The sequence below is a fragment of the Papilio polytes genome, unplaced genomic scaffold (assembly GCF_000836215.1).
Source record: "Papilio polytes unplaced genomic scaffold, Ppol_1.0 DF824035.1, whole genome shotgun sequence".
In the NCBI taxonomy this organism is placed as follows: domain Eukaryota; kingdom Metazoa; phylum Arthropoda; class Insecta; order Lepidoptera; family Papilionidae; genus Papilio; species Papilio polytes.
In genome coordinates, this window is record NW_013525169.1 from 333,716 (window position 1) to 359,928 (window position 26,213).

A 26,213-nucleotide genomic window follows, 5' to 3' on the forward strand; every position below is an offset into this window, starting at 1 on the left:
TTTGTAAAAGAGTTTCACTAATTGCATTTTAATCTGTCTTGAAAACAACATAAAAAACGATAACAGATCGAGAGTTTAATGAAAGCTATTTTAATCATCAGTAACTTCATTTATGGTCGGTTTCCCAGCTACTTTTAACCATTCGTTAGTGTTTTTGGTTCCATAGCTTCATGAAGTAATAAAATAAATTGTAACTTCAGCAACCCAGCATTACTGCTTTAACGATTGTCTTTACACTAGATTGCTAATTAGTTTCAGGTTTACTTTCTTTACTATCTTGGTTTAAGTTACGTAAGTCGCCTTAACAAAGTAAAATACGTCAATTTTTTAGTATATCGTTAGATTTAAGCGCTTGCAGCGCTGCAGTTACTAAGCGGTATGGGATGTGGTAGGACCGGTCGCGAGTTATAACGCCGTTAGCTGACAGCGGAGCGCCAGGGCACCCGCAGCCAGAGGTCACCATCAGCACCGCTTCACTGGGACGTGTACTCAATCGATGGCTATTGCGTTTTGTTTTTAAATGTACAAACGATATGTTTGTTTTTTACTATTTTTTGTTATTCAAATTGTGGAAAGAAAAATATAAAAGTAGATTTTCCTCTTTAGAAATATGAACAGAAAATACCCAAAACGGAAAATCTATAAGAAATATAAGAAAGTATTATTATATGAAGCAAGAAGTGTAAATTACATTACACCACGCTTAAGTATTTGTTAAAACGTTTAGAAATAACATACAATAACAAAATTTCACTTTCACGTTTTGCTTTCTTTTGTCGATACATTGTATTGTAACTACGTACAGACAATAAATGAAAGCATCCTCATATAGGTACTTACTTTCATGTTTTGTTTTGTTACACAGATAAAAAATACAAAATGAAATAAAACATCAAATCAGTTCAAGTTATTTTATTGTGTAATCTTAAATAAAAATCATTTACAAAAATAAGTGCTAAAAACGATATAATCTTAAACAGGTGGTATTAAAAAGATCAAAATTCAGATCTAATAAAGATGGATTCTATTACAATAATCTTAATTAGTAAATGCGTGATTTATTGATCCAACATTCATTTGAAAAGCGCAAATTAAAACTAAAACAAGTTAAAATAACGGTATAACTGTCTTTTATACAGCCTGTACAAAAGGTATAAATCCATCTAGCCTGCAATAATTTAACTATGTACAATATCTAGACTAGAGAATTTATTTAATATAGAAATATTACCAAATTTAAACAATCACAAGCAAAATTTACAAATTTGTCTTTCGTCTTTAGTAATTGTCTTTAGAAAATATATAATATTTAACGGCAAGTAAAGTTAAAAAAGTTTCTACATTTTGATCATGACAATAAGATAATTACGTCCATTATATACAAATCGAGCGTCGGTGGCTCAGTGGTTTAAGCACTTTACTTGTAATCTACAGGTCTTGGGTTCAAATCCCGATGTGTACCAATGTGATTTTCGATTTTTCTAATTTTCTTACGTACAGAATTTACCCGACGTTCTTACGGTGAAAGAAAACGTGATGCCTGCACATATCGTCGAAGAAATTCAAAGATATGTGTGAAGTCAACCAACTCGCACTTGGCCAGCATGGTTTACTATGACCTAGTCACCCCTTACTCGGGGTAGGCTCCGAGTCCCTCGGTGGGGACTTCTAGTGAGCTGGTGATGATGATATATAAATCAATGTAGTAAATATTTGAGCAATGTTTAACACAAACCACTTACAGAATATACGAAAGAATGTTATGAATTTACTAAAACAAAATCATATTCATGCATGATGATAATTATTAATTAATCTAACAGTATTTAAAATAATTCTATTACAATATTGCATTGATAATACAAATCTGACTCGCCTCATGTACACTATACGAGTCGAAAGATTGCTATCATGTTATTGTGGTCGGGTTCAGTATTTGCTATTGCTGTTTTATTCAAACAGGAGTGTGACAGCAATACAATAGAAGAGAGACAGTTTACGTGAGATATCAGTGAAGTTATCAGCCGGCCTGCTGCACCACAGCCGCGCCCACCGCAGCCACAGCCGTCGGCGTCGCGACACTGAACGAGGTGATGAACACATTCACAATGGTGATGAGGAAGATACCGAGGACAGTCATGTTGTTGATCTTGTCAGCTTTGCAGATCTCCTTCTCGTCTTTGACGTCGTACCGGCTGTTCAGTATTAGACCTATGCCAACCGCTATCTAGAACGAAAATTTAAACATGTACCAGATATACTAGTCTGCTGATTACGTAGATTGTTTAATAGTGAATGAATATTTGAAATCGATTTAGTAGTTTTTGAGTTATTTCAACATATATAGAAAATCAGAAATACAAATCTTTCCTCTTTAGAAATTATTATGTTGACGGAAGTGTATGAAATCCGTCATTGTACACAATTTCTAGGCAATGTTTAACTCCTAAAATCGCTTGGAATTATAGAGAACCCACAAACAACTTTATTTATAGAAAACATTGTTTTCATATCGTGCTTATTGCGATTTTAGAATTCCACTCAATTTCTGGGAAATGTGTTATTACCAGGATATTTGTGTATTTAATAATCTTTGAAAGATTTTACATTGCCAAAACAGCTTCGAAATTCCGTACTTTTCCTAGACAAAGTATACAATTCCTAGTTACCGCACATTTCCGGTAACATATATAAAGAAATTTGCTTAGTATGTTATTTTTTACTCTTCACGAATTTTATATGTGTATTTTAAAGCGTAAGCAGTACCGCAAGTGCCGATAGGAAAAGGTGATTACTAAGTTTGAGCAGTAATTTAAACTTAACAGTGGACTTGGATATAATTGACCTAGATGTGTGTCGGAACAGAACTGCAAATGGTGTGATAATATGCACCCAGCAAGTCGACAACCCTTTGTGTCTCATTTAAACTTATATTATGAAGAAGAAAGATTTGGATAATTGTGAAGAATAAACTTAAAAGATAGTCCACAAATAAAAAATACCATAAAAAGTTAAATCCTTGAGAAATACAGGTTATGACTGTATTTAATTTAATGCCGTTTAAAATTAGAAGACGAAATATCAACGTTTGCAAATCACTAGCTAAGCGATAGTTTTAGATAATTTGTAGTAGTGATTGATAAGTGCATTATTTACCTGGAAGATGACGCTAAGGGAGATGAAGACGAGACTGGGGTAGAAGTAGGGGTGATTGGTTGAAGATTCGAGCACGTAGCGCATCTGGTTGGCATTGGCGGAGAGAAGTGCAAGGTCCATCATACCCTGCGCCAGGTTCTTCTTCTGCTGGTAAGTGTTCACGTCCGGGATCGACTAAAAAAGTCACTCATAAGTGAAAAAGTACTAAAGTTTTTTCAATTATTAATCTTGTTAAAAATATTCATGAACCAGGCGGTCTACTTGTCTCATTTCTGATTTGTTAGATTTCCCTTAACTCATCCTACTCTTGTAAGATCGGTGCAACGAGTTTTCGTCCTCCAAATAACTCTATCATACGTCATCTCAGTCATCACTCCCTTCTTGATCATGTCACCTTTCAGGCAACCCATCCATCTCTTTCCACGTCTACCTTTACCGATGTGACTTTGTTATAGATAAGAATTGTTACTTACTCCTGGCGGGAAAGGTGAGCCGGGCCGGTCGTCGATACCAAATCTATTGCCGAATCCGTTCACACCATCTGCGAAATACAAAACAAAAAATAAGATTTTACGCTCAATGTGAAAAACATGAAAGAATAAAAACAATTACTTATAACTAATTTGTTGTAAATAACAGTTTTCCAATTAGTGCTTTCGATGATTTTCACGTTTAACGAACATGCTTCTATTAAAAAAAACTCTAAATTTCAGACCTTATCTTAAATACAGAAGTATAGCCTTGAAATGTAACTTAATTGTTGCTTAAATTATAGTTTAAATAATAGTAGTTAACTAGTTATAGTTATTTTATTTTTAAATAAATCATGCAAGCAGTTTCCCGTTAAGCACTTAATGGAACTGGTTGTATTGCTACATTAGTATTATACTCGTAATAATGATTTCCGCCATGTTGCGTGCCACTTGCATGCGATGTCCTGTACTTATGTACACTATGATTCTTTTGTTCGTCGTCGTGTGTGTAAAATAATCAAAATAATTTGCATTCATATAAGTAAGAGTATAATTTACAAAAGGACAAAAAGGATATCAACAAATATTTACATTTATATACATAAAACATTAAGTGAAAATTCAAAAACCTTCTTTTAAATCAAATAAACTACGAAAAAAAATTAAAAGGCCTAGATCTAACGTAAGATCTTTGTTAGTTGATAATTGTTAATCTTTTGGTATTCAAGAAATTAAACTAGAGCATAGTTGTCTAATTGGCTTCAATAATCTAATTTCCTCATACATGTTGATTATGATCTAAATTCTACAATTAATGGTCATTATTTCCTTGTACAGCGGGAATCCATATAGAGCATAAAATGACGTTGACGCACGAGATGTTATTGCTATGACGTGTCTGTAGTAGCTAATCTTAGGGCGTGCGCACACCTCTGACGAAACTATACCATAGCGTTAGTCTCGGTTCCTATAAGATGCGCACACAACTCGATTTTTAGTTGTACCAAACAGTCGAATTGGCTGCGAAACAATCGACGATCGCTCAACAGTTCAACGATAGTTCCGTCAAAGGTGTGCGCCCGCCCTTGTGACGTAACAGATTTTATTACCCTTGATCTTTAGACAACACAGGTTAGATTGAAGATTCCTAAAATAGTTCCTAAAATGTATTTAGAATTTTCTTGGAATTGTTTTAGGATTCACTGAAAACCGGCGCTTCTGTGTGCACCGCAACACATGCAGAATGAATTGCTTTTCTTTTTTTGATTAAAAGGTTTTCTTTCTTGGTGTTATGAACTTGCAAATTGTACTCCCCGGTCTATGGACATTAAGAGGTTTTTGTTAACGATCGGTTCAGATTCCAGATCATATCTTCAAATTATAAAAAAATGCAACCAGCAATAAGACGTGGCCGAAGGTGAATCACGCTCTATAGTACTCGGCAAATTCCCTTCACATTATAGTAAGAAATCTGCCATACTCTTTATAGTTAGTACAATCAGAAATAAGTTTCTTTAAGAGAAGGCACACCTTTGACTAAACTATCGCATAACTGGTGTACGATTGTCGATTGTTTCACAGCCTCAAATGTTTATTTTCTACTGTTTGCCCGCCCTCTTATGTTTTTTTTTCGAACGTGCTTTACATTATTGTTTCGTAATATCTTAAAATTAAAATGTCGATTCTGGTGCAAGTGATAATTCCAATGGAAATGGTATATACACATTTATGCATCAACCTTTGCAGGAAGTGGTAGGGGTAGGTGAAAAGTGTGAGGTTAAATGTCGGGGTGATAGATTAGGTATGGGAGGAGGTGATATCAGGCTGTGGGAGGTGTACGGTGTGTAATCATGCATCCAGTCACCGTAGGGATAGTCAGTCTCATCGGTGGCAGGCCACACCCATTTACCCTCGTCAGTGCCGACGCCGTCGTCTTGTGTCGGGTGTGTGGACCCGTCGCCGCTTTTCTCCTCGCTGCCTGGAAATAAAACAATCTTAATTATAGCTGATTGATTTGTGACAAAAGTTGAAAAAACTATGCAGCAGAATTTCAACATTTACAACTTTGATAGTTATCAAAAAATACCAAACACAGATAGTGTGAAGTTAAAAATTTCCATTGTAAGTTGTTAATCGTTTAACATTGTAAATGCTAACATCTGCATGTTTAGATAAATGTACATTAGAAGATATCTCCAAAATTACTGAACAGATCTCTATGAAATTTAGCATAGATGTAGAGCATAGTCTGGAAGAACACATAGGCTAATGTATTTTTGAATTCCGCCAGGACAAAATCGCGGGCGATAGGTAGCATAAAATATTTATAAATAAAATACTTGGTGACGCTACATTTTAAAATGTTATCGGCTGACCGCATGTTATTTCCGTGGTTCCGTTGTGTTCTAATTTACAAAACAAATATGTTGCTTCTCTAAAATACTGATGTGACAATTATCATGTCATGTAACCAAGGTAATGTGATTTCAATGTAAAAATAACTGTTCCATACAAATTAATGCTTTTGCTGTAGTCATGATTTTATTCATGTTTTATTTGCGATGATTAATAAAAGGAGTTTTAAACACATTTCAGGCTATTTTATATTAAATTCTGATTAAATAATTAATGCAAGTTAACGAAGACATTGTTTATTGTTCGCACGTTGATAAGAAACCGCAGCACACACGTTTGAAGGACGTCTCTTTATATATTTACATAGGTATATAACGATGTTATAGGTTAGGGAAAATTGATTACGTTAACATAATTAGGCATTGTTATGCCCATGAACAATATTAAAATAGTTTAAATAAGTGTACATTTTCACACTACTAATGCCTGGTTTCCCAGCTATGTTTAGCTATTTGATAAGGTTATTGGTTCAATAACTTCTTGTAATGCGTTTCCCAACTAAGTAACTTGAGTTTTACTCCGTTGAAACATAGATTTACCTAATAATCGCTAGGTAATGGAAACGTCATAAACCCAGTATAAATGACTTGCATTAAGATATGATTTTGCAGAGAAATTACTTAGAGATAGTGGAAAGGTGTTCACTAAACAACAAATTATTACGCAAATTGACGTATTTAATTTGGACATTTAGTCATTTGTGATTTGAGCACAAATTGGTCTTGTCTCATTGACTGGACGGATTACATGAAGACAGTTAAAATGTCGAGATTAATCTAAAAATTTCCTCACAAAGAAATAAATCGCAAACTAGAGACATTACTAATTATAGCTTAACTCTGTATTAGTATTTACCATCGTGTGGTTCGTCGTGTTTCTTGTCGCTGGGCTCGAGGAGACCGTCGTCGATCCCGGGGATAGAGCTCGCGTCTGTCGGCTTCTCGTCCAAGTCGTCTATCTCAGGACCTAATACAAATTGATTATAATTAGTATTATATAAAATAACAGAAGCATTTGTAATGACATTGTCTTTGTGTAAGGAAATACGGAGGAAAGATTCTTTTTTTTGCATTGGGCTCCTAAACAATTTGAACTGATTTGTAAAGTTCTTTCACTGTTGGGATGCTATCCTAGGGTGACAAAGGACAAAGTCGCGAGCAAAAGTTTTTGTCTTATAAATTGTTACTGGGCATTAAGCGAATGTATAACATTTTACCGGCCAGCGGGGGCTTCGGTCGCTCCTTTTCTGGCTCCAGCAGTGGCTGCGAGGGGTGCACGGCCTCAGCGTCGTGACCGTTGTTTGTGTTGAGCTGGAAACATAAAATAAATTGTATTAATATTGACATAAAGTTTTTAATAGTCCGAAGTGTAAGACGAGGAAGTGGCTACCTATATCGGTAAAATAGATCGGTTGCCGCCCATAGACAAGAAATTGTAGAGTATTAATAAAATTTTCATTCAATAACACCCCTAGAATGTACCCTAGGTTACTACAAAATAAGACACTAAGTTTGAATTAGCCCTTATAGGAGGCACATAAGCTTCCATATATTTAAGATAATTAATGTTTAGAAATAATCTTTTTAAATAAATATGGTATTACTCGTAATTTAACAAGACACGATGTATGAGTTATTTAAATAAAAACTACTTATGCAGTTTAAATATTATTTGGCTATCCATGGACAAGTTTCTACCGACGTAATAAAACACGTTTCCCATTTCCAAACTTGTTTTAACTTTGTTTAATACGTCATTCATTGGTTATTTAGTTATGTGGTTAAAAGTTTAAATATAATCACATTGCATGTTCATTTTCATAGTGACGTATATTATCTTCCTATTTGTCTGTATCAAATAATAAGACTGGTAATTTAGTTTATTTTAAAGTCCTAATTGCCATTTCTTTTAGTGAAAATGGTAACTTTTCTTCACCGCGATGAAGTAAAACGATGCACGCCATCTATCGGGCAACTAACAACTAAGATTGGACAACTTTCAATATTTTTCCTACGCAATAATAACATTAGACTGACTGTTTGTGTATGTTGTAGGGTTTTCCTGTTCACTTATTACTCATTGCTGTATCTTGCAGTTCAGACGATAGTAATTAGTCTCGTTGCATGCATATGCCAAGGTTGCATCGTGGGAAATTTGTATGCGCGTTGTAAAGAGAAACTTTAAGTTTTAATTTATAACTAAAACCGTTTTTAAAGAATAGGCTACAACTTAGTTATAGCTCTCAGTATTAATCACTATGTTATATCTATCTATCTATGCATATAATAAAATTGGAGTGTCTGTAATATCAAAAGAAAAATTCCAGATTTCGGGAAAATGATGTATTTGCGTTGCTGATAAACGAAAATTGCATTTAAAATTTTTTGTATGTCTGTCCGATAGCCACGTTTCTTCTGGGTAACCTCCGAAACGGCTGTGCCGATTTCGTCCGGACTTTAATTGAAGGGTAGCTGACATAGATGGGCATATTAAAGGCCGCCTTTTTATTCAATCTTAACATTGCGTGGACGAAGTCGCGGGCAACAGCTAGTATGTATTTTATAAGTATTGAAAATTTGAACAGGAAAGTAATTAGGAGTGTTCTGAGAAAAAATAAATGTCAAACGCGTTTGGCACGCTCGTGTGCGCATGCGTGGGCGACGTGTGGATCGGCTTTAAATAATACTAAAGCGTTGCAATGCACACCGTTTTGTAGGTTAGGTCCATTGCCAAGGGCACGGAGCTTGATTTTTTTTTAAATAATTGTATTTAGTTTGATAAGACAGCGAGTCTATGGCTATAATCTATTCTATTTTTAAACGTACACAAACCAGATAAAATGTAACCAGCCAGGTTTATGTGTTTAGAATAGACCACCCGTTGTTTTATGTTTATTATCTAAAAACAAATTTAGATTCTTATAAATCTAAATCAGGATTTGACCCAGTATGGTATAAAAATAAGAAATCACACTAAATAATATAATATATAACATGAAAATGTTAACGTGGATGTAATAACGTAAAATCCAGAGCGATAAAATTTAAATAAATGAATAATTATCAGCAATTTATTGTCGCGGATTTCTGGCTAATAATTTGTGTACTAAATAGTCATATGATATTTGAAACAAATGTAACAAATCTTTTTTCCCGCCTTTATTGAAGTTACAGAAATGAGGTTATTTCCGAACGTTTTTTTTAATGTGCTAGGTTATACCGAATTTTAAATGGCTATTTCGAGAAAAGTGAGGTTAAACGAATGTCATGTCATTTTTGCCTAAGTGATATCCCACTTTAGCCAATCAGTACCACTTTAAATTCCGTATATCTAGATGTTAGGATTATTCTAGACCTAATTTCTCTAGATATCTCTGGTATACTGAAAGCTTTAATCCATGCAGATGTTCTCTGATAAATTTATTTACGTCTGGAATACAAGAAAAGTATTTTTTTGTTCGGTCGTTTTAATTTCATTGCAATAAGAAAAAGTCTTGCATTCCAAAGAAAAAGACGTCTCACGACATCTACTTATAACGTTGCATCTCTTGCCAAATGTACAATGGGCAATATTAAAATTGCATCAATCAAGGTGTTTGCAGTTACTTCTTATTCTAAGTGTCTGAACCGAAGTGACAAGAAGGTCCACTAGACCTTTTTATACAGACACATTTAAAAACTGCCAAATTCCCCGACTGTACGAATATGACTGAGATAGCTATAATACAATACTAAAAAAAAAGTATACTAAAGCGTTTGCAATGAAAATTGAGTCATGAGTGATCTAATCGATGGTTATTATTATTCATAATAAGCATTTTTTGTTTTAAACTTTCATATTTTATATTGCATGTATATTATAGGTTATGTGGTTTTCCAAATATGAGCAATATACATTACACTGACGTAGAACATACTTTTTTTAGTTATTTGCACAATGTTTTACGTAAAGCGTACGTGAGATGGTGTTTATAGAAATTAACTGTCAAAATCATCATCCTAGTGACACATCGTTCGGGGAACTTAGTTTTTTTATTAAGTAAATTCATAACAATTAAATTAGAAATATTTAACAAAACGTAGCATAATAATCAGAATAATTTCAGACAAGAGATATTTGTTATTTACTTTTACTGCGAGAACTTTTGTAGAGAAACATAATAATATCCTTGTCATCTGGAAAAAACTGCGATAGCAACGTTTCTGCTCAGAGATGTATTTATAGAAATCTACGCGAATGTTGTTAACATAGTATATAAATATCTCAAAGGGCAGAAATCAGCTGAAAATACCTACAAGGAAAATAGGAAAACTTGAATATTTTTGTAAACTGAAAATTGAAAACCCAAAAGCGACGACTAATTTACTATATTAGGAGTTAGATGAGTCATTGGAATATTTATTTCACAATCAAGAAATCCTTTTACATTGCGAACATGACTTTTAAATATATAGTTGTTAATTATTCGAAGGCTGTGTAGTGCGTGATCATGTCTATTCGGAGTCAATGACCGTCTCCGAGTAATCTCGGGAAATATTTTCTGTTTACTATATGGTATAACAAGATTCAAAACTTAAAGGAGCTCGGTTCATTTACATACTGCAAGCGTATGCGTTTGTAGGTGCCAAATATAGGCAGAGGAAAGCGCACACATGCTTAATTCCCTTTCCCCTTTACGTCATGCAGTTATCTTATAACTTTAAATTATTTGCACAGTCTTCAGGATAGCGATCCTACATACATTTTGAATAGCACTATACTGACGTCTGAACGCGGAAAATACGTAACAGCGCTTTGCGGAAAATATATAGACAGGTTTATTGGGAATGAGTGGTTTGTTTTGCTCATGATTATCTTAAATACCTATAATAAATTTTATTGAATAAGTACACGGGTAATTTATCGGTTTACATTGAATATCGAAAGTAAAGAAGTTTTAAATTTTTAACAGTACTGTTTCAATTTAAAACGGGCTACGTTAAAGATTTTTTTTATGTTTTTAACAGAATAAGAAAAGTAGCACCACAGTATGATATTGTTATGTCTTTTTTACAGTTTTAAAATACTGCACCTATCATTACTTAATTTTTCAGCCAAGCAGACCGTTATTCTGTTGCTAGACGTTAAAAATGAAAAAAAAACCTCTTCAATTTGCACGCGTATTTTTTTACGAACAACCGTTGTCTATGGTTCTGAATTTTCTTACCATAAATAAACTCTTTGACAACAGTACAAGATCCCCACCATTACTAGTAAAGTTTTTAATTATCTGTGCTAAGGCGTATGAAGGTCGATACACATTACACAATAGAGTTATTGTTATACATTTTCGGTTTTCACTTGGCGCCAAAGCTTTGTTGTTAAATTTAAATGATGGTCAGTACTATTACTATAATTTTAAAATTATCTGTTACTATTGAAAGATCATGGTTTCCAATAGATTGTAATATATCTTAATACGATTATTTTGCCTACGAATTTGTCAGTCGGAATTAAATGAATATTACTCCCGGACACATAAGCTAAAAATCCTTTAAAAGCAGACCAATCATTTCGTAGCGCCACCAATTCAACAAACGACAGAAAAGTTTTATTAACACGATTGTATCTGTGTTCATATCTTACTATTTATAGTTAATTTAATTTGCTTTGTAGACAACACTCAAAGCAATAAATCAAATCGCAAATCGCAATATCTTCGACTTTCTCGCCGAATGCCGAGCTAACATGAATAATTCCCAGCATCTTAATGCGAATTATAAACATTGCATGTGTGCACGGACCACAACGCATACTAATCAGCATATTAAAACGTATAACGTTGATTTTGATAAACTGGAATAGACAAAAATAACTTAACTTTTATATAAAAATAACAATCACGTCTGGCTAAATCTTATAAATGTAAAAACTCGAAATAAAAGACGTAGAATTGAAAAACAAATTAAGTCGAGTTGAATTCGAACTCGATGTTTCGCTATTTTCTTTTAATTTCAATTCTAACATCCACAATAATTGTTTCGTGCCAATGTTATACTCTGACAAGAGGCATCAAATGACACCTTTGTCGTCTAAATCAGTGCTGTCACAATATACTAATGAATATACATGCATAAAAACCCACATACACTTCGATCAAATATTAAACATAAAATGCGTTCTTAATTAACATACAATCGCAACAAACTCTCCCAAGGTCAATAAAGTACAAAAAAAGCCTTCTGTCTTTACTAAGATTACAAACGATATTCGAAATACTTAGCAACTATAATCATTGTTATGTGTCGAGTATATTATCAGGTGAACGTTTCCCTCGTGTCAACGAGAGATAAAGTCTTACAAACAATGTTACATCGGTCATTTAATAACTACCAGTCTTAATTTGTAAGTAGCAGTAGTAATTAACGAAGTTAAAAAAAAGCGTAGGTAATCAAACTGCAAGATAACATTTTCGATATAAACAAACATATAAACGATTTAAAAAAGGCTTTTGTTTTGTAAACATTGAAATATTTATATAAATACTAGCTTTAACCTAAGACTTTGGAATGAAACAAAAACAAATAAAAGTAGACTATGTGTTCATCCAGACTTTGCTCTACATACAAAATTTCAACAAGATCCGCTCAGTCGTTTAGGCGGCAAAGTTTTCTAAACATCCCTTAAACTTTTGCATTTATATCAGTAAAATATTGGACTATCATATTTGTCCGCAATATAAATGACAAATGAATTTTATATATGGAAATTTTAGATAATTCTTTAAGAAAGGTGAATGAACAAGTACTTCATTTTAAGGTCATCGGCCAATCGGTTAGTCATTGCACGGATGACATAGCCTAATTTACATGTATTACAATAAAAAAACATTGTCTCACAATTAAAACAAAAATCAAGTGATCACTATTTTATTAATAATTTTCTAAAACAAATGAACTTATTAAAACATAGAAAAATTATAAGGATAGAGACAAGCATAGAGACTTTACAACTTAATAAGAAGTAAGTTATAATATTGTTATTTAAATTTACCGTTTCCTTCCCGTGTGTCCTTTCGTTTATCCGATGCACATCTGGTTTTAAATCACTTCTGGGAGAATTCGGAGTCCCGAAGACCATTTCAACATCGTTTAGGTCCAAAGGTTTTGCCCCATGCTGCTTAGGGGACTCCACTTTGCCTAATCCAGTACTCGACGACATTTTAACACTTTTATATTATCAACAAAAGTAAGAAATCTCTTTAGCTAATGTATTACTTTTTTACAATTGTAAAGAAAGTTTTTAGTGATGCGTTACAGCACAGCACAGTGACACGTCCGCTTGTCGTGCCGCCACAATATTCACTGTTCACTGACAACGCATTTACAGCGTCTGACTTAATGACTTGATCTCTAAAAATACCATAGTTTTAACACAAACAGACTGTGCGATATCTTGTGAAATGTACAGTGGATTCCCCGTAGGGAACACATATCTGGTAAACGTTCAAATATTAATGCTTTGTTTGCATTCATAATTTAGATTGAATAATTCACAGAAATGTCAACTAGTTTAATGAACTGAGGTAAATCCTATTAGAAAAGCATTGATTTTATTTATAGGCAAGGTTTTTGTGCATTAATAAATAACAAATTTGTTTATATTAGTAAAAATCTCTACAGTCAAATAGAACTGAATGTGATCTACGTTGTTGATACTACATGAAAAATTAAACAATATTGTTCAACCACCTAACATCGAGACGTATAGTTCGTTCACCTGATGGTTTTTACACGCCTACACATTAGTGCTTGGATCCTAGTAAGACCCTGTGTACAATGGAAGAGAGATAAGTTTTTCAATGTCATTAGAATAATGTATTTATTGTTTACGATAATCGTATCTTAGACCTCAGACATTTAAAAGAAAACATTTGATTCGCTTTGATATATAGATGTTAGGAGTTTCTGAGATGTGCTTAACTATGGAAACGTAACTTAAATTGAACTAGCTTAATTTAATAACCCTAAAAGTGATTAAAAAATGTTATCATAATATCAAGCTCTACATGCTCAATATAAAACGGCGGTCACTTTGTAATCTTACTTCTTACTAATATTATAAATGCGAAAGTTTAGATGGATGGATGGATGTTTGTTAGAGTTTGTAGCCTAAACGGCTGAAAGGATCTCGATGAAAATTGGCATAGATGTAGAGGATAGTCTGGAAGAACACATAGGCTACTCATTTTTGTTTTTATAATTCCACGCGGACGGAGTTGCGGACGAAAGCTAGTAATGTATAATAACTAAAAGAAATATATTTTCACTTAATGTATTACTAATTAAAAAATTCATATACAAACTGCATACAAACTGCATGCAGGAAGTGCGCGTAATAAATCACGTTCCAGAAAAAACTTATCAAATGTCACTAAAGTAACACAGATATTTAGTTCGGGGTCATTATTGCACTATATCGTATGAACATATCTGTGTGTTCATGACACAAATTATGCAGTACAATAAAGTAATTTGCGTTCTAATTTGATGGCATAGTTATGCATGATATTGTGATGATTCGGTGAACAGAGAGCATGCATAAGTGTTGGGGCGTCGAGGGCCGGAATTAACATTACCCTGGTTTATTTCTACGGCGCCCCTTAACTGCAATACAAACGAATACGAAAAAAAGCATAAAGGGACGCCCTTTATGTCACCTGTCGGGTCCTTCTAGTTACGGTGCTCTGGGCGGTCACTCCACCTCACTCTATCTAATGCTGGTACTGGAGGCTTCATTTAATTTATCACATCAGAGATTTACAAACTTTCTTTTCTCTGTCCTTTTGCACACCCCTGCACGTGGACCATTGTTCCTAAATTTAGAATTTTTTTGTGTGTTTTATTTTTGATAGAATTCCTAAAACTAAGCACGCAAGCTACATGTAAAATATGTTATGTTTTTTGTGCACAAACGAGTTGTTCTGGACTGGTTTTAATATGATGTCGTCGCTGTATAATTTAATGCGAAGTTTTTTTTAAATGATATACAATTATATTGCTTTGGGTTTTTGAATATATCAAAATAGTTATACCATTTTAGTTTGGAATAACCCATTGTATAATAATTGTACCTAATTTTAGAAAAAGTGAATAACGGTTCTGGAATTTGATTGATAACACTGTTTTAATTTTATAAGTTCCTAAACCATTGAACTCAATAAATAAATAGATTATTGCTTGAAAAGGAAATAACAGATTTCGTTCGGAAGTTCATAGCAGATCATTGCATCTCTATCAATATTTCGAATCCTCACCACCTCTACCAATCGTAATAGTCAGCGCTAAAATGGTAAAAAACAAATAGGCATAAAATACCACGCTATAGCCAGTCCATTCATAGAGGTCAGTGTTTGTATTCGCGAAGATTTTTCTCGTTAAAGTATCTTTGTTAGGCGCTTATTATGCTTATGCAGACAAATTACATTACATACTATAGAAGCATTTTGAACACGAAAATGTATAAAATACCTTCTATTGACAGTGTTGTCTCGCAGTTCGGTACATTTTGTAACGCCCACAGAATGCCACCAACGGAAGCAATAAGCGAGTGGACCAGTTATCTTGCGGTGACTGTCGTACAGGGAAAACCGACTCAGACCGCGTCACTCTGCCGTCAGCTATCAATAAATGTAGACCCAAAAACAAACGTAAACTTTTTTTAATTATTAGAACAAAAATCCAATGAATTTCACATTACTTACTCTGCTGACCCGAAGATTTTTTGCACTTACATCATGAAAAGCTGACGAATTCGGTTGTTTAAGTCGCGGAAACCCGCTGTTTTCCACTTTAAGAAAAACTGTCTTGTTCATTGCAACGAGAAAAACATTACTTCACTCTACTAATAAGTAATTAGATACCAGTGAGTGCAAACGAAGAGACAATAATAACAAGAAACTATCCTTGTATCACTTACTGACTTTTTTCATACTGATACATTTATAAACTGCGTTATATTGATTTTTGTTCCGAGTCTCTTTTCAAAATATTCAAACGATTGCAGCTTTTAGGGTGTTCCATCTCCAGATTCCCCGATTGTATATATCACAAGTATAAAGCAGTCGTCAATCGTCATATATTTCACTTCTTAATAAAAATAAATAGTGTACTATCATCATCTCCTGGTCCTTATCCTATTCCCATAGGGTACCTCAAGAGTTATGTCCTCTAGATAATTTCCATACGTTATCTCAGTCGTCACTCCTTTCTTGCTCATGTCTCCTTTCACGCAATACATCCTTCTCTTACTACGATTACCTCTACCAGTGTATCTCCACAGAGTACCTAATAACTGCATTGAACAATTAAAAAACAAACCCCTTTTATAGTGATTCAGTGTTCAATGGTCATAGTCGAGTTAACCTAAGGAATCTACAAAATGGTTATAAGATGCTGACCACTGACCTACCTCAATAGTACGCCATTTTTCTTGGAATTTACGCAAGCGTGTGGTTTAGGTTTCCCGCGCTTTTATCTATTTAATTGTAACTACATGACCAATGTTACGAACCTGCGGTTTTTTTTTGGTTATCAATGTTTACGAAATTTCTTTTTACGCAATACACAGTTTTTAAAATTAAGCATTGAAAAAAAACGTGAATTGAAAGGTTATCATAATTGTACTCATTTGTTATAATGCTATTAGAAATGTATGGATGTTTGTTATTATGTAGCTCCAAAACATCTTAACCGATTTTGACCAAATTTGGCAGAGTTATAAAACATAGTCTGAGATAACACATAGGCTACTAAATACAGTTTTTTTTATTACTTTGCATGGACAAAATCGCAACCAAAATCTACTACTAACTAGCTTTTAAAAGGATAAACATTACATCTAATTTAATGACAAAATTACATTAAAACTAGATGGTTGTGAATTTTAAATACAAACCCGCTAAGAATGAGGAAGTTTACATGTGAACATTTTGTTTAGCATGAATAATTTCTGTAATACTAGTTGTTCAAGGAAATGATGCTTTAATACGTTTAATTATAAAATTGATCAAAGTTGTATAGCTCTGATTGTTACTAAAACCTCCCATATTAGTAAAACTTACTACTTATTCAAGAAACCAAGTAATTTCCACCTTACTCACAAACTTTTTAATCAATTAGAAATTAGGAATATAAAATAAGCGCCAATCGATGGCTCCTACGTAGACTATCGTAAGCCACAATTTTGCAATTTATATCTTATTTTATGTTTAAAAATTTACTTTATAAATAATAATTTTGGTGTTTTGAAGGTAACAAAAGAAATGTCGATATTAGTTATATATCGTATGTGCTGATGCATCTCAAATAGTATTCATTTCCAAAGTTTTGTCTCGAATTATTGGCGATTCAAACATACGATAGTTTACGTTTGGAGCAAATGTAAATAGTACATTCAGTGAAGTCCCGTAGTAACCGATAAAACCCTAACCCTTAGTCATAGGAAACAATTGATAATTAAAACATAAATAAAAAAGTGCGCTCGCGCAGTGTCGATTAGGACCTGTTTGTAATTACTACAAGACACGCGACGTACTAACGCCAATAATTACATCAGTTTTATAAAAAGTACATAATTATTTTAATTTACATGTTTGATGTGTAAAATAATGACTTAACTCAGAAATGTCTATGGTTTTTCCGATAATAACGATAATAGTTTTCCTTTTACAAACTTTTCCTAAATTAAGTAACAAATTAAGCCCTTTGAAATTAAGATCAAGCCTAAAAAACAATACGTGATACTTATCACACTTTTAAGTGGTAGAACCCGCTTTAACATCTTCGCACGAATGGGTCGGCTGGCCCGGTGTAATACCACGACCACACAGAAAACAGGCGTCAAGTGGATGGTGGCAATTCCGCGTTTCGTATGTTGAGTGTGGTGCCGGGACGGAGGTTTACTTTTAGTCCCTTTTCCTTTCCACCCTTTTCTTAAGAGGAAAGGATTGAAAGGAAAAGTGGATTTGACTTTGGAGGAGACGCATATGAAGGGGAAATGTCCACTTTATGTGGGTCTCCTCCTTCCTCAATTAAGGGTAGGCAACGCATCTGCATTTGCGGATGTTTATGGGCAGCGGTCGCTTTCTATTTCGGTGGATTCAGGGGACCGCTTGCTCGTTTGCCACCTTATATTATAAAGTAGCGATCTGCATCAGCTCTGAATGGGAACTAAAGTTAAGCTTGCAGACTTGAACCTGATTAACCCACGGCTTCTTCAAATGACCGTGTACTTTACGAAGACTCAACTCGTAGGTCTAACTTCGTTGCTGGAAATACAAATCATAACTATACGTAGTGTTAAGTAACTCGGTACGCCGGAGAACGGCACAACACTAGATTATCGGCATACACGTCCCGTCCCTATGACAGCTGTCAATGTCATTCATGAATGATTAAGGATAGCGCGCCAATCTGGCGGGAGTTCATACTCAGTCTAATAACGTTGTTACAATTATATTAATGTTTAGAAGTAGTGTGAACTGAACTGATTTGCAGGACAATTTTACTTGTTATATCTGGCTATTTAAGATATTTGGAAGATGTTATTCTAAACGTTGTGTTAAGTTCTTTAAGACATACAGTCATCGGTGAATGACTAATTCGAGACTGTTGAATCATTCGTTCCTTAATATTAAAACAATAGGAAACGCTGCCGGGACTGTTGGGCGTCAGAAGTTATGTTTTTTCCCGCTAATTATCGTAGGACAACAATATTTCATCATAATTAGGGAAGTACTATTGCAAATTTAATATGAATTGATGAGTACGGGTTGCCCAGTTGCAGAATAGCCAACGATACAATCACTGTAGCACTAAAAACTAGTTTTTATTTTGATACCTGGATCTGGTTTTGTAAGACCTAACTCTTAATCTTGTTAATGGTACCTTTAACATGGTAAAGGTATTTATGTGATTTTAAAGTTTAAAAGCATAAAAGAGTGCTTTTTCGAAGATGTTTGATCGCAAATTCAACTTTCTTGGTTATTATATCAGAGACTAATTTTTTATCCAAATAATTCAGGATGGGTACATAAGGATGTCTTTTTCTTAACTTATTTAATTAAAATTGGAACCAGTTGCCTGTAAATTGCAACATTAAGGCGGGACCGATTCCAGCAGTCGTCATTTTTCAATCCAGACGAATTCCGTCAGTAACTTCGTGTTGCTGTGATATTGTTACCGGTTTTACATAGTTGGAGGTTAACTACCTTTTTGCAAAATATATGTATAAATAATATTAACAAGGATTATAGCGTTGCTATATACAGTTTAAAATAACAATGTTACACTGGAATATGGAAATCGTCAATCAAATATACCATAAAAGAGGAAACAATGCGGCATTATTTATGACAAACTATATTTTATATGATTGACAAGTTCTAAAGACCTAGTTTAGGTATATAACAAAAACACTATAGGTTATATAGGATAATTTATTTTACTTCCGTTTAGTTTAAATGTACTAAATAGAAACGCCTACACTCTTTGTCTAGTAGTGAATATTCACACGATAATCGTAATTAAATACTTTATGTGAATTTTTAAACGTATTTTTATTACTTTGCCAGAACGCCTGTAAGAATTAAATAGCAATGCCAGAACATTATGCAAAAAAACTACATTACCAAAACTAAGGTAAAATCAATGAGATATAGTCATAAGATGATTAGGAAACGGATACGTATATAAACCTAGACTTGTAATAAAACTATATAAATAAAATAGATATCGACTATTGCTTTACTTTGCAATAAACAGAATTACGCCAATCTAGTTATGTTATCCGTTCCGGTTTAAACTAATCTTAATAATTTAGTTATCGGTTTTCTTAGAACTGTACAGTTATGAAAATGTGTCTCCCAAACACTGATGTATCAATCGAATTTAGCTATCAAAGTAAAAAATCATTAAAAAACGATTCCCTGGAAAACTCTACGTGAGTCGCAGCTTATCAGTCCTGATAACTCTTTATGTTTGATGACAGCCATTTTGTAGTGCCAGTGGACGGACAAGTGAGGAGGTGCGCGCACTTATTTGTTACATTTTTTTTAATTGAAGAAAGAAAACATACAAAATGGGGTGTGGTGAATTCTTAGTTAAATATATCCTGTTCTTTACGAACTTATTTTTTGCGGTAAGTGAAGTAAATTTTGTTACACAATTTAAAAGAAATGAGCGACTTCTCATTAGTCATTTTTCCTGACACACCTCTTTTTTGCCATATCCAATTCCTTTACTTTATTTAATTCAAGCTATCGCCCGCAAACTTCATTAACTCAAAATTCCCGCGTGCTTCAGAAACATTGCAGTAAAGTCTTTTCATAATCGGTAAAGTCGCTTCGGAGATTACCCGGAACAAACGCGGCTTGCAGACTAACAGACAAACAATTTTTAAATCCGATTTTCGTTACCAGTAACGCAAATACATCTTCTTCGCGAAATTTTGGATTTTTGCTTTCAATACAGACATTGCAATAGATAGATAAATATGCTCTTGCCATACTTTTTGTAGGCATCTAGCTAAAGTAAGTCTATGTGAATTCTAACTAGATTTCTCGAATAATTTCTATTTATACCATCATAATAGCAGATTTTAAACACTAGTATATAACATGTAGAATTACTAAAACGATAAGACATATTTCTGATTACTTTAAAGCATATCATATTGGGGAATAAATAATTATCTTTATAACATGGATGTACTGAAAGTACTGATACAAACCGTAAGAATAAGAATGCATCAATATAGTTGTTTACACAAGTGTAACTAAATGTGTAAATGATTATGAACTATTGTGACTTGCTGGTAAAGTCGCATTTAAAAATACGAATTATATTTTGTGCAACACCATAAATAGTCATAGAATATAACAAAGTGTCGATTTAACTATAATCTACAAAACATCAACATCTTTGTCACTTTGTAACTGGATATATTTTTTTACATTTACTATAAGTTCTATGATTTAAAATATAAGAAGGATATAATGATAATCTTACTTATCTTATTAATATTATAAATGTGAAAGTTTTGATGGATGGATGTTTCTTACAGTTTGTACCTAAACGGATTTCGATAAATTAGACATAGATGTACAAGTCTGGGAGAACAGATAAGGGACTTTCTTTTTTTAATTCCACGCGGAGGGTCACGGGCGAAAGCTATTATAATATATAAGTTCTTATTATCGTAGTATGAATCTTATCACGATTGTATTATCGACGAAGTACTCGCTGAAAATCAATTTACCGCGAAACAGATTGCACATTGTAAGTGAATTAATAAAGGTCTCTGTAAAACAAGTATGTGCATAGCTCTTAGTCATAGTCCGGAATATGAACTTAGATGATTCAGCTAAGTTTTGACGCACTGATAATTTTGTTTAATTAGAGTTTGGCCGCAAAACATACAAAAACGTCATGCTGTTTTCAACTTAACAAACTAGTTAATTATTAGAATTATTTCTATTATTTCCCATACGAGGGTTGACGTTGTTGCGTTTTCATTAATACAGATACAATTTTATTGGTAACAGTATATTCTATACTAATATTATAAAGAGGAAAACTTTGTTTGTTTGATTGTAATGAATAGGTACAAAAACTACTGGGCCGATATTAAAAATTCTTTCACCGTTAGAAAGGTAATTTATCTGTAAGTAACATAGGCTATATTTTACAATGTTTTCTCTTAATTCCACGCGGACGGAGTCGTGGGCGAAAGCTAGTATATAATACGAGTATAACTACAAAATGCAAACATGACTATTTTAATGTTTGTCTCCTAAGTTACATATGGAAAATAAATCATGGACTGCGGTTGTTATCCGCCTACAAGGAGATAAAACATGTGATAATTCTATAAATAAATTATAGCATTTATGTATTATACTTTACATCGAAAAAATCGGACCCTACTACAAATAGTTGCGTGAATATTTTGTACTCTATAAGTACAGTCGGGCTAACTGGCGGTGTTTCACCATAAGCTGCAATCGTTTGAACATTTTGAAAAGAAACGCGAAACAAAAATCAATGCAACACAGCGCAGCTTATAGATACATGTATCTGTACGAATAAAAGTCTGTTAGTGATACACGGCTAGTTTTTATTACTATCCCTTCGTTTACACTTACTGCTATATAATTAGCTATTTGTAGAAATAACATTAGTTATTTGTTTTTGACTGTACATATTTTTGATTTCATTGAAAATCAATTTAAACTACTATACTTATGTACGTCTTCCTAACGTCATTTCCAGTAACATTTATAATAACCTTAATGTCTACTACATTGTAGTTCTAATATGGAGAGCGGAATCTTGTTTACATTATATTTACCTGAGCGTTGTATTAAAAAGCGCTAACCTAACCTCTTTTCCCGCGGCTCGCTATCGGCTTATCAGTTCTGATAACGGCGGCGGCCATCTTGCGCCATCAGTGGCTATCGATCTAGCGACACGTTTGCGCACTTTTTTGCATAGAAAATAATATAAAAATGGGGTGTGGTGAAATACTCGTACGATATGTCCTGTTCATAACGAACTTATTATTTGCGGTGAGAAATGTTATTTAAAATATTAAGTATTTAACAGCTTTTATAAAGTTTTACTGATCAAAGTTCAAAGTAATCAACTCAATTTTGTTTATTGTCACTCATAACTAACCTGTTATTGTTTCTCTATTATTGTTTGTTATTTATTTGTCTTAGAAGAGACTTTACAATTTATAGATAAGGAATAACATGTCCATTGTAAATATCTTGGTCATAGTGAAAAAAGTTGCGTTCCTTATTTTCTGGAAACACTGTGAAATAACCAGAGACTTCTTTTATTCCACTAATAAAAACTGTACTTATTTCTTAATAATGGATAACCAAAATCTATAAAGATAAGATATCGTTAGCTACGCTTTTAAGATAAACCGCACAAAGGAAAAACAAAGATTATGCCTTCGCGGATCACTATTTTCTGGACGAAAAGTCTAGGATGTCGCCAAGGGGGAGGGGAGGACAACTGAAATAAATTGATAGATGGTATGATTTTTAACATATTTTCAGCTAGCGGGTCTGGCGCTGCTCGGTCTGGGTGTAGCGGTGCAGATACAAGGCACGGCGGTCATCAACATTGCCGACAGCACCTACCAAGTGGCGCCCATCGCCTCCATGGTGGTCGGCGGCGTCGTGTTCCTCATCGCATTCTTCGGCTGCTGCGGAGCCATCAGGGAGAGCAATTGCATGCTTATCACTGTCAGTTGCTTTTGTACTTCTCATACTTATGCAAAAGTTCAAAGTTTAGATGAATTTATTGAAGTTACTTTACGAAATAACTAACACGTATAGATCAAAGTAATTCACCGGCAATATTAATTCCTTTGGCATAAGGTTTTTTTAAACCGAAATAACAATTAAACCTGGTGTAATTTTTGACGATAAACAAAAGATAAATCCTTTTTTCTATTTCAGTACTCATTGTTTATGATTATTCTGATGATCTTGAAAATCACGCTGGCCAGTTTGATCTTTGTGAACCTGGACAAACTGGTGGCGGGCGTGCCCCAAGTACTGAACGAAGCCTTCAACAGGGATAGAATCGCCTTCCAAGAGATCGAGAAAGCCGTGAGTAACAGCGTATAATAGAATTTATCGATTTTTTTTTAATTCGTTCGTATAATTTGTTGTTTAACTGTTTTGACATTATATATTGATAACATATCGTTTCCTATGATGTGCCAGTTTCACAGAAAACAATATTATCGGTCGGAATGATAACGCTGCGGATTCGGGTTTAAAGTGGGCTTTTACCGTTTCTACTGCGGAAAATATGTACAAACTCATATGTTTTATAAACTAAATATTCTATAAAATAACAATGACAACATTTACATTCTACGTTTGAGCAGTGAAACGTTTACATTTATTAGTCTTTAAATTAGCATTGTTCTTACAAAGACTTTCATCTTCTGACAGTAATTCTCTATTGGTTTAAAGAATTACATCATTTGGCTAGAGTGGTTTATGACCTAGTCCTAGACGTAGTCTAGGCTCCGTGGTATAGTAAGCTAATCATTCTATGTTAACAGTTTACTTGCTGCGGGCCGACGGGACCGCTGTCGTATATGAACATCGCGTTACCGGAGACGTGCTGTGCCACGCAGCCCTGCACGCCGCTCAACGCGTACCGCGGCTGCGACGAGCAAGTCCAAGGATTGCTGGAGACCTTCGGACTCGCCATTGGCGTTGTTTGTATCGTCGTTGTTGCTATTGAGGTCAGTTCTTGATATGTGATCATTAATACCCAGTAAAGATTTAACATAATAGACAGGACAACAACCAATAGGTAACAAGTCTGACTCTATACCTGACTATAATTGGCTTGTAACGAAATTAGGAGAGATATTTACTTGATGATATTTACTTTTGACTTTTTAATATAGGTTTTTATTAACTATTTTAGCGTAATTTAATTTTCTCTTTTTCGCAGCTTGTTGCGGTAGTGTTCGGTCTATGTCTGGCTAACCACGCGCGGAACAAGAACCGGAGGTCGCACTACTAGCGCTAGATGGCGCTGATCACTTTAGCTCATAAGTTCTAAATTCACGACAAAAGTCGAACAATTACTGTTAATAGAACAATTTTATGTATTAATGTTAACGCATTTAGTAGTTAAGGCGGGTTTCGCGACCCAAAGTCAGGGTGATATATGAATGTTGTTTTTATAACAGTGAAATATGTATTTTGTATCATTTCAAATTCCTTAAATGTTTGTCTGTACCGAAAATTGTATACATTTTTGTGCCCACTATTGTATTTTTTATTACAACACGAATAAAACAATAATTATAAGTACTTTCTAATTTATTTATTCCCCTTCGATATTTCGTTTCGGATAAGTCACACACTATTCGAGTGAACCACTTTTTAAAAGGTTTGGTTTTTGAATTTCTCCACACGACAAAAGGAAGGGTATAAATAAAACGACAAAATTTTCATAATCCAAATGTATTGAATACAAAACAAATCTAATAAAATTGTCAGGTGGCAATTTCAAAATATTCTATCCATAATAGTTTTATAATAGAGGAAACGCACCGGCGCGAACTAACCTACGCGTGTACCGACAGGGGCGCGGCGACGACTGGGGGAGGGGAGTGGAGGGCGGCAACAACCAGGGGAAGGATGTCGGCAACCCCAGGGGAGGGGAGATACAGGGGTACCCCAATCGACCTCGCGCTATCGCCAATTTACTATTTAATACTAAAATCATTTAAATATAAACATCTGATTGCAGCATTAAAAATGTTAGTCCTCGTTTGTGACAATAATACAGCCGCTACGGAACGTATCGAGTTCTTGCAAAATAAAACATTCATCCAACACAATTCCAAGCCGCCATTCAGTCGTTGCGCTCTGCGCCGCGGCGCTAATGATCTTATATCATTCCAAAAATATATATAGAAAACCCGACCTCCACAGACTTTGCAATACGAAATACCCAATTAAATCTACCATTTCATGAATGAAACGACAAGGTTTCTAAGCGATTTTTGTTTGCAAGTTTAGATTATCTTGATAAAATATTTCAAAACAAGATTCAAATATAGGAACAATTATAGATGGAAAATTGCTAGAGGCTACTTCTCTAAGTAATCACATCTGATACACGTTGATATACAGACAGAGTAGGGGACACCGAATTTGAATACACCAATATTACACAATTATATTAAACCATAGCTAATCGGTTTTTACATATTTAATTTACACTCCTAAATCGACATACTTTTGACTTGCGGTAAACAAATGTATGGAAACTGAATTGCTGTTACAATAAAATACACATAGAAACACTAAGTTCAATCGAGTTATAAACATGAATACAATCTGTAAATATCCAACGCAACATTGAGAAACGAAAGACAAAATTGAGCAACAAAAGCTATGAAAGGTCCATATTACATACATTTCGATACAATATTCCCCATTAAATACATATGAATATACGACGGTAACATGTCGCCGCACAACATTAAATACACTATCTCATTGTAGTAATATTGAGTTAATGCAACATATACGAGTAGTTTACAAAACGTTTGGAATTGATTACGGTGTACAATTTG

At 33.9% G+C, this 26,213-nt stretch overlaps 2 protein-coding genes across 4 annotated transcripts; one reads left to right on the top strand and one right to left on the bottom strand.

Moving 5' to 3' along the window:
* Window positions 1–897: 897 nt before the first annotated feature.
* LOC106100894 lies at window positions 898–13,394 on the bottom strand. 2 transcript variants are annotated; one of them, XM_013279959.1, is made up of 7 exons: window positions 13,077–13,394; window positions 7,261–7,354; window positions 6,900–7,010; window positions 5,494–5,607; window positions 3,630–3,697; window positions 3,157–3,330; window positions 898–2,227 (listed from the first exon to the last, which is right to left on the bottom strand). In XM_013279959.1, exons 1-7 carry the CDS (start codon window positions 13,242–13,244, stop codon window positions 2,021–2,023), a joined length of 936 nt encoding a protein of 311 aa, XP_013135413.1. In that variant the 5' UTR covers window positions 13,245–13,394; the 3' UTR covers window positions 898–2,020. The 2 variants fall into 2 exon arrangements, with proteins under 2 accessions (XP_013135413.1, XP_013135414.1); XM_013279960.1 differs by having other exon boundaries at window positions 5,539–5,607; window positions 13,077–13,393.
* Window positions 13,395–20,071: 6,677 nt separating this feature from the next.
* Window positions 20,072–24,939, top strand: LOC106100874 (leukocyte surface antigen CD53-like). 2 transcript variants are annotated; one of them, XM_013279938.1, is made up of 5 exons: window positions 20,072–20,222; window positions 23,152–23,340; window positions 23,557–23,709; window positions 24,174–24,359; window positions 24,575–24,939. In XM_013279938.1, the coding sequence occupies exons 1-5, from the start codon at window positions 20,163–20,165 to the stop codon at window positions 24,644–24,646; spliced, it is 660 nt and encodes a 219-aa protein (XP_013135392.1). In that variant the 5' UTR covers window positions 20,072–20,162; the 3' UTR covers window positions 24,647–24,939. The 2 variants fall into 2 exon arrangements, with proteins under 2 accessions (XP_013135392.1, XP_013135393.1); XM_013279939.1 differs by lacking the exon at window positions 20,072–20,222 and adding an exon at window positions 22,519–22,650.
* Window positions 24,940–26,213: the final 1,274 nt, after the last annotated feature.

Coding starts and splice junctions, on each gene's coding strand:
- LOC106100894 (XM_013279959.1), bottom strand. CDS start 13,244: ATGTCGTCGAGTACTGGATTAGGCAAAGTGGAGTCCCCTAAGCAGCAT. Junction 3,331..3,629: donor GCTCACCTTTCCCGCCAGGA/GTAAGTAACAAT, acceptor TGACTTTTTTAG/TCGATCCCGGACGTGAACAC. Junction 2,228..3,156: donor CCCTTAGCGTCATCTTCCAG/GTAAATAATGCA, acceptor TTTTCGTTCTAG/ATAGCGGTTGGCATAGGTCT.
- LOC106100874 (XM_013279938.1), top strand. CDS start 20,163: ATGGGGTGTGGTGAATTCTTAGTTAAATATATCCTGTTCTTTACGAAC. Junction 20,223..23,151: donor TTACGAACTTATTTTTTGCG/GTAAGTGAAGTA, acceptor ACATATTTTCAG/CTAGCGGGTCTGGCGCTGCT. Junction 24,360..24,574: donor TCGTCGTTGTTGCTATTGAG/GTCAGTTCTTGA, acceptor TCTTTTTCGCAG/CTTGTTGCGGTAGTGTTCGG.